Source organism: Quercus robur, chromosome 4 (genome assembly GCF_932294415.1).
Source record: "Quercus robur chromosome 4, dhQueRobu3.1, whole genome shotgun sequence".
Taxonomy (NCBI): Eukaryota; Viridiplantae; Streptophyta; class Magnoliopsida; order Fagales; family Fagaceae; genus Quercus; species Quercus robur.
Window position 1 is genome coordinate 48,685,351 of NC_065537.1, and position 18,669 is coordinate 48,704,019.

Genomic DNA, 18,669 nt, shown 5'->3' on the forward strand with positions numbered 1-18,669 from the left:
ATCGAATCAGAGGATCACTCTTTTGTAATTTCAGAGAATTGTACCACACAATCATCAATACAAATTCGTATTTGTGAAACAATTTTACTTGTTTAATTTATTTCAAACTAAAAATTTAGTCGTTTACACACACATTCCCAAGAAAATAGGGAAGTGGGATTTTAGGGGGCTATTATGGGGGGGTGTCCAAGGGCAAAACCACAACTAGGCCACGCTCGAGGACCGTATTGGCCCAACAGATTGATAAGAGAGTATTGGGTTGACCGAGGGAGGAAGGCTTGGCAAGAGTCCCTCGCGTCCTGAAGGGGGGAGGGGGGTGATGAACTACCACCATACTAGGAGATTCAGGCTGAGGCGAACATCCAAAGGTAGGCACTAAAGGAGAGAGAGGGAGACGTGTTGAGGAAGCACCCATCACTTCAGCATTAAATTTGCTGCACCAACTAGGACAGTCGCATTAATGGAGGAAAGGACACCTGAATAGTGCCTAAACAGGCTATAACTCACCCTGAACTTCTCCTAAATGAGAGATGGGAAAGTATCTAGGGGAAATTCACCACCTTATAGCTGAAGGGTTAGGATTAAGGCCAAACTACTATAAAATGAGGGGGAAACCCCATTAAGAGAAGAGGGGGGGGGGGGGGGGGGAGGGGAATAAGAATTAAGGAGAAATCACTCAAGCTTGTATTGTTGAAAGCTAAGTAAAACCTACCTCGGCCAACCAAGAGAACATTAATAAAAAGTTTCAATTTTTCTTGCTCAATTCTTTTTGCTTTCTATCTCATCCATATTTCCTAGCTTTAGTTCATAAGTTAAGGAATCCACATGTTGGTCTGCCTTACCCTCTCTAAATAATTAATTGCAATGATCTCACATCCAAAGCCTATGCCCTAGCCTTTGGGCTCTTGGGTGCCATTTTTACACTCCATGCAACAATTTTATTACTAGACTCCTTTTTTTACATAAAGTGTTGAATATATAAGGGTATTTTGGGAGTTTTAGTGAAAATTTTATTAAACCTCATTTCATTCCCTCTAATTCATCCCAATTTTTAAGAGGAGGGGGGGGGGGGTGGGAAATGAAAATTTGAAGTTTTGAGAGATTAGAGAGGAATATATGTTCCCACCTACCCATTCCATTATCTTCCACTTAAACTTCCAATTAAGGGAAATAGTCTTTCCATTCCGTCCGTTAAAACTATCAAACAAGAGAAATGGATGAATATTCTAAAATTATTCTTTTCATTCATTTCCATTTCGTTCATTTCTCTCCTCTCAAAAAAGGGCATAGAGTATCTGTTAATTGACCATTTTTAGAAAGTTTTAATGCCATTTTAATTAGAAATACTAAGCTCATCACAAGTTCTTTGTGCATTCAATGAGACTTTTCTTTTCCCATTTAGTACCATAGCTTTCCATTCATTCATCTTCTTTTCGTGCAAGTGATTTAAGTTTGTTAAATGCCTAGAGATTTTTCTGTTTAAACACAAAGAGAACATAGAATAAGAAAGAAAGAAAGAAAAAATAGAATTTGTCTGTTTAAATTTAAAAAATGATAAGAGATGAAGAGGAAAATATAGTGCGTCTTTTTAAATTTCGAAAATAATAAGAAATAAATATATTGTAAACTACTAAGAAAGTTGATTTAGTGTGAGGTTTTAAATTGTGACCTATTATTTTACAAATTTTTCCCCCTTAATTAAAAACCTATGAGCGAAAAGGGGATATTTTGGGGGACAAAAAAATTTAGTTACAAAATTAGTTGTGGCCTTATGCTACAAACTTACTCAGAGCATGTTTGGCATCAGCTTAAATTTTTAGATTTTTAGCTTTTAGTTTTTACGTACAGCTTTTTAAAACCTTACTTTTTTTCTTTTTTTTCTCATTTTTTCAAGGTACAAATATACTTTAACACACTATCAGCAAAAAAAAAAAAAAAAAAAAAAAAAAAAAAAAAAAAAAATTCAACAAAAAGTTAGATAAGCTATTCCCAAACAGACACTCAATATCTTTTTATTATATATAAATTTTGACAAATCCATCGTTGAATTATATCTTCTTTTTATATCCTTTATGCTTGCAAGTTTTTTAGAAAATTAGAGATTAATAGTTATGTCATCAATATATTGTTTAAATGGTTCCTATGAATCTTTAATGATGCCTTTTGATAGTTTAAAATTATGCATAAAATATAAATTTATAGATTATAAAGTAAATAATAGGGCAAAGTTTACCTACAAAATTGATTGTAGTTTTAAACTACAATCTTACTCAATATCTTTTTATTAGAGGTGAATTTTGACAAATCCACTATTAAATTACATCTTCTTCTTATATCCTCCATGTTTGCAAAATTTCTAGAAAATTAAATATCAATAACTATGTCATCGTTAAATAGTTTAAATTGCAAGTTTTTGTAGTTAAAATTATGCATAAAATATAAGCTTATAGATCATTTAGTAAATAATATCCTATAGACACAAAATTTGACTTGTGTATTAAAAACACAAAAAACATGCAATTCAACGGTTAGATTTTCAAAATATGTAATCATGTTTATTTTATTGAGTAAGGTTATAGTTTTAGATTAAAACCAGTTTTGTAGTTAAATTTTGTCCTAAATAATATCCGATTTACACAAAATTTAACATGTGTATTAAAAGAGTAAAGAACATGCAATTTAACAGTTAGATTTTCAAAATATGTAATAATTTTTATTTTATTAATTATTGTTGTAACCTTAGATTACAACCAATTTTATAATTAAATTTTGTCCCATTTTGAAATATTCAAGATTTAGAATTCGCAGGTTTGGAAGTCCCTTAAATAATAGTAGTAGATAGATAAATAGATATAGATATAGAAATATAGATAAAAAGTTGTTAAGAAAAGTAATTTAATTTTTTTTCCTAAATTTTTTCTAAATGATTTCTAAATATATTCCTTAAATCAATGTGCATTAATTAACTTTTCTCAAATTTTATTGAGGTTATGTTAACTGATGCACTTAGGACAATTATTAATAAACCACAATAAAAAAAATTTTGACTAGAAAATATAAAAAACTTCAACAATATTATCATTTTATCATTATCCTAATAAAATGTATCTAAAAAGTCTAACGTAAAAAGTCCAACGTCTATTTTATTATTGAGTCCAACTCCAACGTCCAAATGGACTCGGCTAAAAACGGTTCCAGCAGAGCCTGTTCACTCTTCTTTCGTTTTACGCGAAACCTAAGAATTTAGCTTTGCTTGTGAGTTGTGAATTGTGATAAACATCCTCCGAAAGTTCCGCACGCATACTTTATATTCTGAGTTGTGAATTGGAAGGTATCGTTTAACTACTTTGTTCAACAACTGGTTCTCAATTGTTTTGTACTTTCCTTGAGGACTTTTGGGTTGTTCGATGTTAGAGTAATAAACACAGATTCTTGTTCTGTCTTGTCGTTGACTCTCTGTGTTTGGTTGGAGGTTTTTGTGTCTGCCCTAAAATTGTAGTTTTTAGGTACAGCCAAAATGGGGTTTTGGGTCTATCAATCTTGATTGAAAGTTGAAAGTGAAAAGTTTGTGGAATTGTAACGAACCCATTTCGATTTTTGATTTTAAGTTCTTGTTTTTGTTCCAATATTCTAGTTTCTGTGTAAAGAAATCATGGGGTTGGGTATATCAACCCCATTTTAGGTACAGCCAAAATGGGGTTTTGTGTCTATCAATCTTGATTGAAAGTTGAAAGTGAAAAGTTTGTGGAATTGTAACGAACCCATTTTGATTTTTGATTTGAAGTTCTTGTTTTTGTTCCAATATTCTAGTTTCTGTGTAAAGAAATCATGGGTTTGGGTATATCAACTTTGATAGGATTGAAAGCAACTGTTATGTTCTTGTGCTTTGCATACCTTAGAAACAGTGACTTAACATTGTTATCAATGCCATTCCTGTATGCCTCTTTGGTAGATTTCTTAGTTTCCATTGCTTCACTCCCATCCATTGATCTTCCCTTGCTCTTGGGCAAGAACCCAGATGGGACCTTCCCCATTTGGTCCAAAATAATGTTTAGCCCGTACTTGAACTTTGTTCGGGGTTTCTCAGCATTGCGGAGATTGAAAAGTGGGGAAGATCCTTATAATGAAGTTAGTGAGGGTTTGTATGTTGGTGGATGGCCTTATTCGCCAGATAAATTGCCCCCGGGTAACCCTGCAGTTATCGATTGTACCTGTGAATTGCCAAGATTGCTGGAATTCTCGGGGCATGCCTATTTGTGCATCCCGGCTTGGGATACAAGGGCTCCTAAGCCAGCTGATATCGCAACTGCTGTTCGGTGGGCTTGTCGAAAGAGAGCGCTGAATAGGCCTGTGTTCATCCATTGTGCATATGGTATGTTACTTAACTTTGAAGCCATTTTATTGATTTCATGGACTGGAAGAGTAATGCTCCTCTTTAATTTATAATATATTAGATCTTATGTGTTTTTTTTTCTCTTGGTTCAAACTGCATGATTATTTCTTCTTTTCACTTGATATGCTTTGCTTGGAACATCTAAATAGTTATTAGGGTCTATGTAAGTGAAAGCTCCGAGAAAGTCACCTAGATGCTTATATTAGCAGACCTAACTTCTCAAATTAATACTCTTTACTCGCAACCCAAGTACTTGATCACAAGGATGGTCGGATATTTCTGTTTAGCCACAGGCCATCATTTCTTCTGTAATTGCATCAGAGGCACCTCAGCACATTTCCCTTTTTCTTATTACAATTACAGCTTAAATCACATCAGCCTTATTAGGTGTTGTCATTTGCCTTTGTTGTAAATGACTGGTAACCTAAATCTTGGTACTGGTCCTAGATTTTGTCTTCAATTAGCTACATCTAGCTTTGTTTATCCCTCTCTTTTTTTTCTTTTTTAATTTTAATCTTTACATGTTAAGTTTGACCACACTCACGTCATAAGAGTTTTCGTTTGTTACCTGGGTTATTTGAACCCTGAAGAAAGCTACAATTACAGCCATATTACAAAAGTATGTGTCATCATAATACCCTTTGAAGGATATGCTACTTCCATCTATAATTTTTTAACATAAACACAGGTGTCATGTTATCACATAGGCATGGCCAATTGAACACATCAAGCCTATATATATATATGAAGTTAATGCTTTTGTAAGTCTCAATTCCCCTGTCTTTATGAATGATCTGTTGAGGATATAACAAATTATTGTCTTTGGTATTCCTATTGGTTTCAGTGATTCATATCTAACTCTAGTTTTACTGAACTTGTAATCAAATCTTTTCCTCCTGTAATTCTAATTTAGAGTTATGTCAAAAAGGACTTCAATGTGACCTTTATTTTTGGTAAGCATTCAATGTGACCTTCATAAGATATGGCTTGGGTTTTATGCTGGCTGTCAAACTCTACTGCAGCTCTCCTGCTTTCTCCACATTTGAGACTGGCTATGTTAATTAAGCACAACAAAGGAGGAGTTTTGGATGTTAGAACAATTTCTCTGCTGAATGTTTAAGATGCCTCTCTGGTAGATTGACATCCAATGTAAAATTTTGTCATATCTTATGAACATGGATTTATATGATTTTAACATATTCAGTTTTTTCCCTTTACTGGGTGAAAACTCCCATATGATCCACTAATCATTTCTCTCTCTCTCCTTTCTTTCTGTTTCCTTTCCCAAGTAAATCTCTTTCCAGTTTCATTGCTTAATATAGATTTACAATGGGAATTTTTCATGATACTAGCCTTTTCTTGTCTTACATAAAAAGTTCATAGTGAACTCTTGCTAGTTGTCTTTGGTTTATGTTCCTATGTTTCTTTTCCTGCATTGCTCACATAGTTGCTTTTTAAGACCGGATGGCGTAGCATCCAATTATGTCTTGTGAATTGAAAATGCTGAATACAGTTCATGTTAGTTTTTAGCCTGTCTTAGACATGATTACTTTGCACATGTGCTCACACATACAAATTGTGAGCATAATGACTTGTATGTCTTTGGCATCAATCTTATAAGACAATAAACAAGCTAGGGGGATTTATCTTCATTATCATCTCAGGAAATTAGGTGGAGATCGTGGGGTATCCTAGTTTAATATTATTGTTAATTCTGAGGCCATGTAAGTAGACTAGGATTGTGGAGTGAATTCAATTGATAATTCAAATGGGGTGGCTCTTAGTTCTTATGTTCTCAGTTTTAAGGTCTCATGCTTTCTGGGGTTTGTAGCCTTTGGAGTATTTGTTGAGAGGTGCTGAGAGCCGTATCTCATATTACTTGAGATACTTTTTCTATGATGCTTTACTGTCGTGTTCTCTTCTAATAAAATCATTTTGAACTAAAACCCTGAATGTGTGCCTGATGATAATTAGGGAACAATTGTTCTACCATTCTATTAGTTTTTTTTGTTGTTGTTGAATGAGATAGTTGATTTTTGCACTGCGTATGAATCTGGAGCCAGCAATGAGCATGGTTTGGTGTTTGTCAGTTGATTTGTAATGTATGGGGGTGGGTTGCTCTAGGAAAGGTGCACATGGACCCATATTAGAGTGCTGTCACTAATACTCATGTATCAGCTGGGACAGGGGATCCTGTTTGTAACCAGACTAAGAAAGTTCTGCAGCTGACTGCTAACTGGTACTTAAATGCAACTTGTGGAAAAGGTTTATTTTGCTTGTATGCCAGGTAGAGTAGGTTCAAGACAAAGTAATGCAGTTCTTCCACAAGGGGAGATGCAAATATTTTGTGTGTTTCAATGGGAGGGGAAACACCTTGCCTTTCCTGGGATTTGGCATTTATATATTTTCCACATGACAAATTTAGTGCAGGCTGTGGAATATTTTATTGCTCGGATGTCCTGCTAGAATTAGGTACCAAAAAAGGCTTTACCAAGGATGTCACAGCCTGATTAGAGGTTAAAGGTACAGAAGTTGTTCCAGTTTTCAAATAACTAATATAATCAACTCCTATGCGGGCCTTAACTAAAGTAATAAAGGGGGAAATGGGTTGGCATGGGTCTCAGGTTCTCTTATTAAATTTCTGCCATTCTTACAAATAGTAAAACACTGCTGTTAACACAGGATTTTATTTTTAGGTTGGCTGCTTAGTCTCCTTTTAAATTGGTCTCTAGCAAGGGGCATATGACCACTACTTATTGAAGAGTAAATGCATATTACAACTAGTACTAAAAGAATCTAGACCCTACAATTTTCTATATAAACTAAGAAAATTTTTAATTCTACTGCTGTGATTGTCGTCAGAATCATTTATATTGCTGATGAGAACTGTTGCTTTTTCTTAACATGCATTTCCTTCTGGCCTAATTTGTTGTCATGCTTGTGAGTAGTGAGGTGTTATAGATTTAGAGTTAACTTTTCCTCTTGTATTTTTACTATTTTAGGTCATGGAAGAAGTGTTGCTGTCATGTGTGCACTATTAGTGGCTCTAGGCAAGGCAGAAGATTGGAAAAATGCTGAGAGGTTAATTCGAGAAAGACGCCCTTATATCCATATGAATGCTCTCCAGCATAATGCCCTAGAAGAATGGTCAAAAAACCAGTTATTTTCTCCTTTGAAGAATGGAGAAATGGATTAAGTTCTTTAATTCTATCTAATGCTTCTTGTTGCTTGCAATCCAATAGGGCTGCAAAGAAAAATGAATGACATGCTTCCTTTTATTGCATCAGCTATTATTTCTCATTCCACACATCTAATTTTTGCAATTGAATTACTATGGCTTTCTAGTGGATCTTAATTTGATTTTCAGTTGTTACTAAACTTTAAATTAATAATGTAACAGTGACCAACTTCTTGATTCAAGAAGAATTTGTTCTGTACCCACTGTAATACTATGACCTGCTCTACTATCCATCTGAATATCCTCTGACCTCAAGTTCCTTGTTCAGGTGTATGTTATGGTGTATTATGTATTTTTTGGGGGGAGAGAGAGAGAGAGAGAGAGTAAATGAAGAGGATATGTGATAGATCACACTTTGAGATTATTTCCGTAAAGATTGCCATTTGTTTCCTTTTTTTCACCTTGCTTAAAAGTTGCTTCTGTTGTTCTATGCATTTGGCATGGATTATGGCAGTTTCCCATCACTTTATATGATGATTACAAGTGAAGCCCACAAGATATGAACTGCCATGTATCTCATGTCCAAAATTATGGGAATGAGCTAATCTGTAATTAGTATTTTGGAAAATATAATCTGGGTATATATAACCTTGCTATCATGTAAAGAGATGCCTCTCATGCAGAAAAAGGCTTTGTATGCCTCTTATTTCAACTGTGTATTAAGAGATTTATGTTGAACTAGCAACACTAATTTTATGCCTCTTACTTCAAATTTCTTCTATTCTATTTTAGTAATTCAAAAATTATACTAAAGCAGACCATACAACTCCGAATAAATATTACTGTCTCCAGGCAATCAAAGGAAACACATACTTAAGCCACTATGATCAATTCAACCAATGACAGATAATTAAAGAAGTAATAGACCATCCCACGTTGAGACATATGCCATATATCAGATAGCATATCAAATCATTTGAATTCCACAAACTCTACAAGCTGCAGCATGAATGCTTCCAGACTATTTCTTTTTCTTACCATTTCTATAAATCAGTCATCTTAGAGACATCAATTTCTTTCTGTAACCATTTCTATAAATCAAAGGCATGGTAGAATTCAAACTCTATCTAAAAAGAATTCTGAAGCCGATTTTTCTCTCGTCATTTTGGTTGATAGAAATCTCAAATCTCCATGGTCTGATTAAAGCTTTCCAAGTCGATGTAAACATAAATTCAGCTTCAATATAACTCCCAAATTAATTTTCTACAAAATAAAATAAGTATATGATGTTAATAAGAAGTTATAGTCCTTGCACCATTATATAGCAAGCATGAGATAATAGCATCCCTTATACATCACTTAGGGGCCAGAAACCAACGAAGACCATGTAAATAAATTAGCTTCTTGTCATCAATATTAAGGTAAATGTAGTTCATAAACCAACCAAGGCCATGTTGCTGGAAGCAGGGAAAGTAGGAGCATGACCTTGGAATGGTGACATGCTCACTAAATTGCACTTGGCTACTCCTTTTCCACATTCTCAGTTTTAGATCTTCTTTTATACTCTTCTGTTTTTTTTTTTTTTTTTTTTTTTTTTTTTTTTTTTTTTAATTTAATTTAAAGTGAGGAGAGCACCAATCTAACTCTTTGTAACACTACCAGAGGAACACACTAGCAAAAAAAGGATTTCCTTGGCCAAGCATTGTTTTTTGTTGACAATGACAGACTTGGCGGGTATGTGCACAACAACTATCCATATACAAATATCAAATACTAATTAATAATAGCCACAAAAGGATTCGGTAAACCTATATAAAAATCAAAGTTTTTAGCAATACTGTCATGCCAACTACTAAACTAAAGGAAGAGAAATAACAATGATTTCACTTCATCCATACCCCTAATGATTTCACTTATTATATGCACGCCACATTTGCTCCATCAAGTAAAATAAGGCTCTCCATGGAAGTAGCTACATACGAAGGATGTTGGATATCAGGATCCTTCTTCTCACGTAGAGTTTCAGTGTCAACTAATACAAACTTAAGTTCCCGCCCCTCTACCAGTTCATTGCAGTAGAAAACCAGAAGTGAACCATACTCAGTAAAGCCAAAGAAACAAGCTATTCTTTGAAATGATACAACGCAAAGTTTATTCCAAGAGTCAACTACACCATACTCCTTCATCACCCATACGGAGTATTGGCTTGGAAAGCCAGGTTGTTCATTACATCCAAATGTAATGAAAGTCAGTTTCCCTTTGAATGATGCAAGAAATCTCTCACTGTTGACATCAAATGCCATAATCAATTCACTTCTCCCATCCTCTCTGATACGTGCCAACCAATGCAAAGCTCCACAAACCAATGGCACTGGCAAAATAAATTTTCCATAACCGAACGTAACATCTGTTGTCAACTCGACCCCAACCCTTCTCCATGAAGTTATGGTCAGGGTGTTCCCAGGAACACCCTGACCTGAAAAAAAAAAAAAAAAATTTATATATAATGATTAATTTTTTTATTTGTTCATCCTTAAAAAAAAAAATTAGGAACACCCTAATAAAGATTAGGAACACCCTGATAAAAATGAGGAGCACTCTCCAATTAAAAAAAAAAATTTATTTGTTCTCCTTTCAAGGAAAAACAAAACCCCAAAAAAAATTTTGAACTAAAATCTGAAAAAAAAAAAAAAATTGTAACAGATCAAACGGCAAGCCCACGGATTCTAAAAAAAAAAACAGACGGCAAGCCCAACCAATATCAAGCCCACGGCAAGCCCAACAGTAGCAAACCCACGGATTCTCAAAAAAAAAAAAAAAAAAAAAAAAAAAAAACAACAACAACAACAACCAAACCCCAATAAAGGCTAAAGCAAACCCTAAGCTCCAGAACCTCCTTCAGAGTCCACTAAGATCCTTCGCCATACTTATCCAAAAAAAAAAAAAAAAATCCTTCGCGATAGACCTAGGCTTCATCACCTTAGCGATCTCAATGACATCGTCGAGCGAGATATTACCGTTGTGCTTGATGTTCTTCGTCTTCTTCCGGTCGCGCTCCGGCTCCTTCAGCGCCTTGATGACTAGTGCGGCGGCGGAGGGCACCACGGACACCTCACACCTTGGCCTGACGGTTCTGGACCGTTAGCTTGATCATTACGCGGAGATCGGCAACGGCATAAGTGAGATCGGCGACGGTATTTCTCTTTCCTTTTCCAGTTTTCCCTATCTCATCTCTGCTCTGACTCTCTCTCTCTCTCTCTCTCTTACATAGTCGATTCTCAGTCTGTCTGACTTGTGTGTTTAGAGTTTAGACTTATCTTTCCACAATATAATTATATAAATTCCTGAACTTTTCTGCTTTTGTCTTTTTTTTACCATATAAATTGATTATTTTTTTACTGTTTATCTTTTTTTTTGGACAATATAAATTGATTAGCTTTTTACTGTTTGGGTAAGTGTATATAAATATAAAAATATATAATTTTGTAGAAATTGCTAATCGGCTCTTGTCTCTTAATGTGGGGGTGGATGGGGTCCTGGCATTGTATTGGAGTTGTGGTATATGATCCCTTAAAAAGTAAGTGGATAGACATTATAAAAGACAAAAAAAATAAAATAAAATAATAAAAAACAATGTTAAGTTGATACTTGAGATATATATATATATATATACACACTTTTATTGTACTATTTTTAGTTGTTGTTTTTTATTATTTAATTACATATTTATGTTTTAATATTCTAAAATAGTAATTGTTATGTAATAACTAAATGATTTGAGTATCAAAGAAGAAAAACTAAATGATTTGTTTTATTTGAGGATTACTTATTTGGATCAATAATTTTATGTTGTATAAGAAAATATAAATATATATTATTTTTAATTTTTTTTAGAAACCCTGAAACACTCTGAAACTGTACATTGAAATAGATTGGTACCAAAATATTCCATTTCACAAAACAAATCGAAACAGGGTCCAAAACGGTATTCATAACATTGCTTTCAAGCAAAAAAGAAAAAACTAAAAAAGAAAAATTTTCAACTAAAATCTAAAAAAGAAAAAATTGTAACTGGGTAAACCCACTCAGGAACACCCTAAAAAAAATTCCTGGAGTCGCCACTGCATGAATCCGAACTTAACGTGTACACCTCGAGCTCCTTTGTAGACGAAGGAGTAGACGAAATCCTCACAACCTTGTAGTCATTATTCTCTGAATGATACGCAAATCCGAGTGTAACATTCTCTAACTTTCCTAAGCAAGTACGAGGCAACTTCTTGAATTTTCTAATGCTGGGGTTCCACAAATATATAACATTAACATTAACACTCCCGAAATCAGCGAGACACAATAAGCCATTGCACGAACCGACTAGTTGGGCAGGCTTAGAATAAAAATCGAAGGGAATTTTTAACCTCCGAAATCCTATCAAATGTACAGTCGAAAGCGACAATACAGACTGGTCTGTTGTTAGGAGACCACCAAAAGGAAGGATGCGATGGCACGTGTATGACATAACCATCATCGTGGGAATCTTTGTTGTTGTTGTTGTTGTTGTGATTAAGGTGGGTTGAGATGAAATAAGGGGTGGTGATCGAGGAGTCCCAGGATTTGGAAACGCATCTGAATCTTATCACTGATTTCGCAGGTAGTCTTCCGAGGATGTTGAGCACGACGTCGTCTGGGATGCTCCATTGGAGAATCGGTGGGTTCATCGTTTGGGACACAAACAAAAGGAGTATTACTTGGGGTACTTAGGTACAGACACATAAACAATGCCGTTGATTCGAGGATCAGAATTTAGATCAGACTAAAACGTTGACTTAATCTTGACTTGTGAATAGTCCTCTTTTCGCTATTGAAGCTTCCTTTTGTAATTTTTTTTTTTTTTTTTTTACTCGATAATTTGGGAGATTGGGATTTATATATAATAGTAAGACTCTTTTAAGTTAAATTTGGATTTTTTTTTTTTTTTTTTTTTACAGTATTTGGGATATTGACACAAACACAACACGAATGCTGCATTATTTTTTCTTCTCAAATTAAATAAAAAAAAAAATTGCTGCATGATTTTTTATGGGTTCATGTCTCAAAGCTAATCTATAATAAATAAATATATATATATATATGTATGGACTCGATTTGTAACGACCCAAAGCGATATTGGGTTTGCATATAAAAAGGCCCAAACAATATCATTTGTAGAGCGTGGGTTTGAAAGGTTAGGCCTTGGTCACCGGACAGTGGGTTTTTCGTGGTGTTCATACACGGTTAAGTCGTTTTCGCCCCAGGAGTCCTTCTCCTGGAGGCGGGCTGGGAGGTTCTGGTTTTTGGCCATTTTTCCCAGCCACCCCTATTTGGCGCCCTAACTTTTACATTATATAGTCCTTCTTGGTTGATCTTAGCCCTCCACTTGTTGGTCAGGCAGGTGCTTACTTTTGTACCCGTCCCATCAGCTGTCCCCTCTTACTTTCTGTTAGTTGCGATGATCGAAGTCACACAGTCCAAGCGTCTTTTCTCATTAACATGACCAGGACGCTGGCGAATGCATTTAATGCGGAGGGGACGTATTTTCCTTGATCCAATTTTGCACTGTACCTCCATGTGGGCCCCATTCCACTCACATCCCCTTCAGGGGGCTGTTCGAGGATAGTCTTCATCGAGACGTTGCTCTTCCCATTGAAGTCCTGGAGTGCCGAGAATAGGGTCGTCCTCAGCTGTCCCCCTTGACACCTCGACCTGTGATCATTCGTCCTCGGCACACAACCTCCTCGGCAAGGGCCCTGAGCCCCTGGCCCCATAATAGCCCCTCAAAATCCTGCTATCTGACTCCTCGGATGGATAGGAGGGTTTTGATGACATCAGATATCTGTCAATGCCTGTCAATCCTTGTCACCTATCAGTTCCCGAGACTTTTTATCTGCCCTAGACACGTTCCTAGAGCCCTTGGAAGGCGAAACGTGGCCTCATTAAATACAGGCGGCTTTGTGTTTCCCACGTTCAACGGTATGATGAAGATCGAACGGTGGTGATCCCTTGGTCTTTATGGGCGGGAAAATTTATGCAGTTACCCTAGAAAGTATAAGAGATTTTTTTTTGGAACGGATCTGTCTCTTCAGTTTTGCACTTAAGAGTTCTAGCGCGTATATTCTGGGTTCATCTGAAATTTCGTCCAAACTCAAGTCTATCTCCAGCACAAAAAAGCCTATCCGAAGCGCCTTTCCTCTTTTATGTAAGTTCCCTGCCTCCATTAACTCGTGCTTTTTCTTTTCTGGGTTTACTTTTCTCTGGTTCCCTTCCTTCTCTCGTTGCTGGTTGAGTTTGTTGAGTAAATCATAGAAATGGTTAAATCGAGACTAAGGAAATTAGTCGATACTGAGGAGGCGATGAACAAGTTCATCGTCGATTACAAAATTCCTCCCAACGTAAGTCTGAGGCATTGTAAGATGGGGGAGTAGCACTATAAGAGGGAAACGGGCGAGGTAGTAATTCCCGTCCTTGCCTTTGTAGAGGGGGGTATGAGAATCCCTATGGGGCCGGTAACGAGGGGTTACCTCAGGCATTTCCGATTAGCCCCCACCTAGTGCGCCGGCAACGTGTTTAGGATTTTGGGTTGCGTGGATGCTTTAAACGAAAAGATGGGGCTAAGACTGACCCACCATGACGTGAATTGGTGCTATAATCTCCAAAATTTGAAGGGGAAATCCTACTATATGAAGACGAGAGACGAGAGACGAGAGGGTTCGACTAATCCAGTGCCTCCCTGATTCCAACAAGGGATTAAACAAAGATTTCCTTATCATCTCTGGTGAATGGCACGATGGCGATCCGTGCCCCATAGTAGAAGGAGAACCAGGTGGGGTACTGGGAATGGAAGGGCGATGGCCTTTTACGCCATTCTAAGCTGATGTTGTTCGGTAACTAACCATGCATACGTGTTTTTCTTTTTGTAGATCCACACGCCTATCAACGGCATTTTTCCTTAGTCAACCGGGCGGACTTGGAGACTGTTCTACGAGCGGCAGTTTTCGTAAATGACGGAGATGGTCAAGTCCGAGCCGCTCACAAAATACTAGGGTACCCTCCTATTCAGAAGTAATTTGCGGACGCAAGGCACGTGATCAGCGCCAGCCGTCCTTGGCTTCCAAAAATTACCGTGGTCGAGAAAGGATTTTTAATCTCTCGGGAACCCTCTGTCCCCGAGAACATCCCACTGGTGGGCCCCTCCTCGTCTCATCAAGTAGCAGAGGATGAAGGTGAGCTAGACCAGCCCGAGGAAGGTTTTGGGGTATTTAACCTAGCCAACCAATCCGATGATCCTTCTGGTGACATAGGTGATCCAGCCTTGTCCGAGGCGAAACTGTCGTCAGCAGGCACCTCTTCTCAAGCCGAGATGTGACTCAAGAGAAAGCCCCCGACCCCCCTACTTGAACTCCTCGAGGGTCAACCTGGGAAGGATACGCATGGAACGCCACAACCCAATGCTCCTTCCCCACCACCTCAGCCCCAGATTGTCCAGACTAGGTCATCTTCCACCAAGTCACAGCCACAATCCCCCCACCCCAAACTTCCTGCTTCCTCCTAACCATCTCTGCCTCCTCGGCCGGAAGGCACTGATTCAAAGAGAAAGAGGAGCTCCAAGGGCAAGGAAACCATGGACGGGGGAAAATCCCAACCTTCTAAGGAGAAGGAGGAGGCTCCGCGTACAAAACAACTGAAGATTGGGCACCAAAGTAAGGGTAAAGAGGCTGAAGTCCAATCCTCTCAAGGCAAGGGAAAGGGGGTCGAGGCCCAGTCCTCTCCAAGCGCTTGGCTTCCTGCCCCAATGCTTCATGGAGGTCCAATGCTGGAAACTGCATCCATGAGGGACCTTGGAGATGGCGAGGGTGGCTACGTGGCGGACGCACTAGGGAGAACCATGCTGCTCCCCACTGACATGGATGGATTGAGGAAAATGAGGATGCAGGAGGTCTTCCTCAGTACTAAGAGGTACTTGGGCATGGTAAGATTTCTCGAAACCTAAAACTTTATTAACTCTCGCTTCTGGTTTGTCATTAACTATGCATTTATCTCCCTTACCAGGCTCTCCAGGCCACCTATAGGATAGAGGAAGAAGTGAATAATAAGAGTAAGGCGGCCGAGAATGAACACACCAAGCGCTTAACGGCCGCGAAGACTCTCCAAACTTCTGAGGAAGACCTCACCAAGGCCAAGGCTGACCTAATAGTCGCTATTTGTGAAAGGGATAGCGCCTCGGCGGGCCTAGCTAGCGCCCAAAAACAGGCCGAGGACCAAACAAAATGTCTACTAGAAGCCAAGGATCAGTTGCAAATAGCTAAAGAGCTGATCAAGGATTTAAGTAAAAAACTGGCCGCGGCAGAGCATGACAAAGGCGTGGTGGAGTATGCTCGTGACGAAGCCATAAGGGCCAAGCAGGAGGCCGAGTTTGCCAGAAATGAGGCTGAGGCTGCCAAGGAAACGGCTGAGGATGATGGTTACAATGCGGGGGTAGCTGAAACCCAAGTCATCCTTAATGCCCAAATTCCTGGAGTATGCAGGCTTTATTGCTCCCAAGTTTGGGAAGAGGCATTGAAGCGAGTTGGGGTGAATGCTTCATCCGATTTGTGGAAAGCGGAGAACATATTTTACCCTACAGCCATTCGTGAGGCCACTTCCTCCAGCTCCGTGGCTAGGAGCGACCAACCCGAGGAAGGGGTCACTCAGTCGGAAAACTTACAGGTCAGCGACTCTCCTGGCAAGACGCTCAAAGAGGGAGAACTTAAGGATGTGATAGAAATATCTCAGCATACGGATCCTGAGGTACCCAAAGGGGTTACTGAACCTGTGGTTGGCACTCAGATGCCTAATGATGATGAACCAGCCATACTTCCCCAGCTTTCACAGGCAATTCCCCTTGCTGTGGTCCCCCAGAGTACCGATACTAACCCTCTTCGGCCTTCCCCAGAAGGGACTATCCTCCACGGCGTCGAAGCTGATTCTGTTCCGCCTTCCCAGGACGTGGCCGACGCAAGACTAAAGAAGTAGAAACCCTGGCTAGGCTCCGTATTTGTTTTTAGTTTATCGATTAATTTGTTTCTTTTTCATTTTGAGAACTTTGTAATCCATTAGTAGTTTGAACCTGTTGAACATGTACACATGAAATCCTTTTCTTCCTTTTTCCTTTTGGTTACTTGTTAGTTGCCCTTGTCGATACTTACTATTGTTTATGAATTTTGAACTAATTATCTTAACACGTATGAATAGTTGTGCATGTGATATATTTAGAATCATGTTTCAGAACGTCAGCTTACCTGCACCTGTAGATCCTTGAACTCATGTCTGACCCTCTTTCAATGGAGATATAAGCGTCATCCGAGATGTCACGTGTAGTGTTAGGTCCTGCTTAGTATCCAGGTTTCTTTAAAGTAGTTGGCTCCCCCATGGGTTTGAGTCCGAGGACCATGCAATGCTTTGGTTCTGTCCAAAACTTAATTTTAAGTAGTTGGTTTCCCCATAGGTTTGAGTCTGTGGACCATGCAATACCTTGGTTCTGTCCAAAACTTGATTTTAAGTAGTTGGTTTCCCCATAGGTTTGAGTCCGTGGACCATGCAATACCTTGGTTCTGTCCAAAACTTGATTTTAAGTAGTTGGTTTCCCCATAGGTTTGAGTCTGAGGACCATGCAATACCTTGGTTCTGTCCAAAACTTGATTTTAAGTAGTTGGTTTCCCCATAGGTTTGAGTCTGAGGACCATGCAATACCTTGGTTCTGTCCAAAACTTGATTTTAAGTAGTTGGTTTCCCCATAGGTTTGAGTCCGTGGACCATGCAATACCTTGGTTCTGTCCAAAACTTGATTTTAAGTAATTGGTTTCCCTATAGGTTTGAGTCCGAGGACCATGCAATACCTTGGTTCTGTCCAAAACTTGATTTTAAGTAGTTGGTTTCCCCATAGGTTTGAGTTCGAGGACCATGCAATACCTTGGTTCTGTCCAAAACTTGATTTTAAGTAGTTGGTTTTCCCATAGGTTTGAGTCCGTGGACCATGCAATACCTTGGTTCTGTCCAAAACTTGATTTTAAGTAGTTGGTTTCCCCATAGGTTTGAGTCTGTGGACCATGCAATACCTTGGTTCTGTCCAAAACTTGATTTTAAGTAGTTGGTTTCCCCATAGGTTTGAGTCCGTGGACCATGCAATACCTTGGTTCTGTCCAAAACTTGATTTTATAAGTAGTTGGGGGAATTAACCCCTTGGCTACGGCATGAGACCTTGGTTTTTAGGGGAATTAGCTCCTCGGCCAAGCCCCTAAAACCATCTGTGCGGCTGACGTTACGAAGCGCAGCTCCTAGTAAAGAAACATAGCCCCTAGTGGAACTTTACACTAGAATACTACAACCGGCTGTTAGAAATGACAAGGGAACTGTCTCGACCTACCGTCTATGCCAACACACAAGCCTTCCCCACAGACGGCGCCAATTGTATGGACTCGATTTGTAACGACCCAAAGCGATATTGGGTTCGCACGTAAAAAGGCCCAAACAATATCATTTGTAGAGCGTGGGTTTGAAAGGTTAGGCCTTAGTCATCGGACGGTGGGTTTTTCGTGGTGTTCATACACGGTTAAGTCGTTTTCGCCCCAGGAGTCCTTCTCTTGGAGGCGGGCTGGGAGGTTCTGGTTTTTAGCCATTTTTCCCAGCCACCCCTATTTGGCGCCCTAACTTTTACATTATATAGTCCTTCTTGGTTGATCTTAGCCCTCCACTTGTTGGTCAGGCAGGTGCTTACTTTTATACCCGTCCCATCAGCTGTCCCCTCTTACTTTCTGTTAGTTGCGATGATCGAAGTCACACAGTCCAAGCGTCTTTTCTCATTAACATGACCAGGACGCTGGCGGGTGCATTTAATGCGGAGGGGACGTATTTTCCTTGATCCAATTTTGCACTGTACCTCCATGTGGGCCCTATTCCACTCACATGCCCTTCAGGGGGCTGTTCGGGGATAGTCTTCATCGAGACGTTGCTCTTCCCATTGAAGTCTTGGAGTGCCGAGGATAGGGTCGTCCTCAGCTGTCCCCCTTGACACCTCGGCCTGTGATCA

At 38.7% G+C, this 18,669-nt stretch overlaps 1 protein-coding gene and 2 long non-coding RNA genes across 3 annotated transcripts; 2 read left to right on the forward strand and 1 right to left on the reverse strand.

The window, feature by feature from the left end:
- The first annotated feature begins 3,152 nt into the window (after positions 1-3,152).
- Positions 3,153-7,870, forward strand: LOC126722634 (uncharacterized). Its single transcript, XM_050425775.1, has 2 exons — positions 3,153-4,372; positions 7,396-7,870. Exons 1-2 carry the CDS (start codon positions 3,829-3,831, stop codon positions 7,587-7,589), a joined length of 738 nt encoding a protein of 245 aa, XP_050281732.1. The 5' UTR covers positions 3,153-3,828; the 3' UTR covers positions 7,590-7,870.
- Positions 7,871-10,461: 2,591 nt separating this feature from the next.
- Positions 10,462-12,525, forward strand: LOC126724471 (uncharacterized). Its single transcript, XR_007654996.1, has 2 exons — positions 10,462-10,765; positions 12,220-12,525. It is a non-coding gene; the product is annotated as an uncharacterized LOC126724471 (long non-coding RNA).
- A 4,547-nt stretch (positions 12,526-17,072) lies between these two features.
- On the reverse strand, positions 17,073-17,779 carry LOC126724472 (uncharacterized). Its single transcript, XR_007654997.1, has 3 exons — positions 17,699-17,779; positions 17,334-17,406; positions 17,073-17,187 (listed from the first exon to the last, which is right to left on the reverse strand). It is a non-coding gene; the product is annotated as an uncharacterized LOC126724472 (long non-coding RNA).
- Between the last annotated feature and the right edge of the window lie 890 nt (positions 17,780-18,669).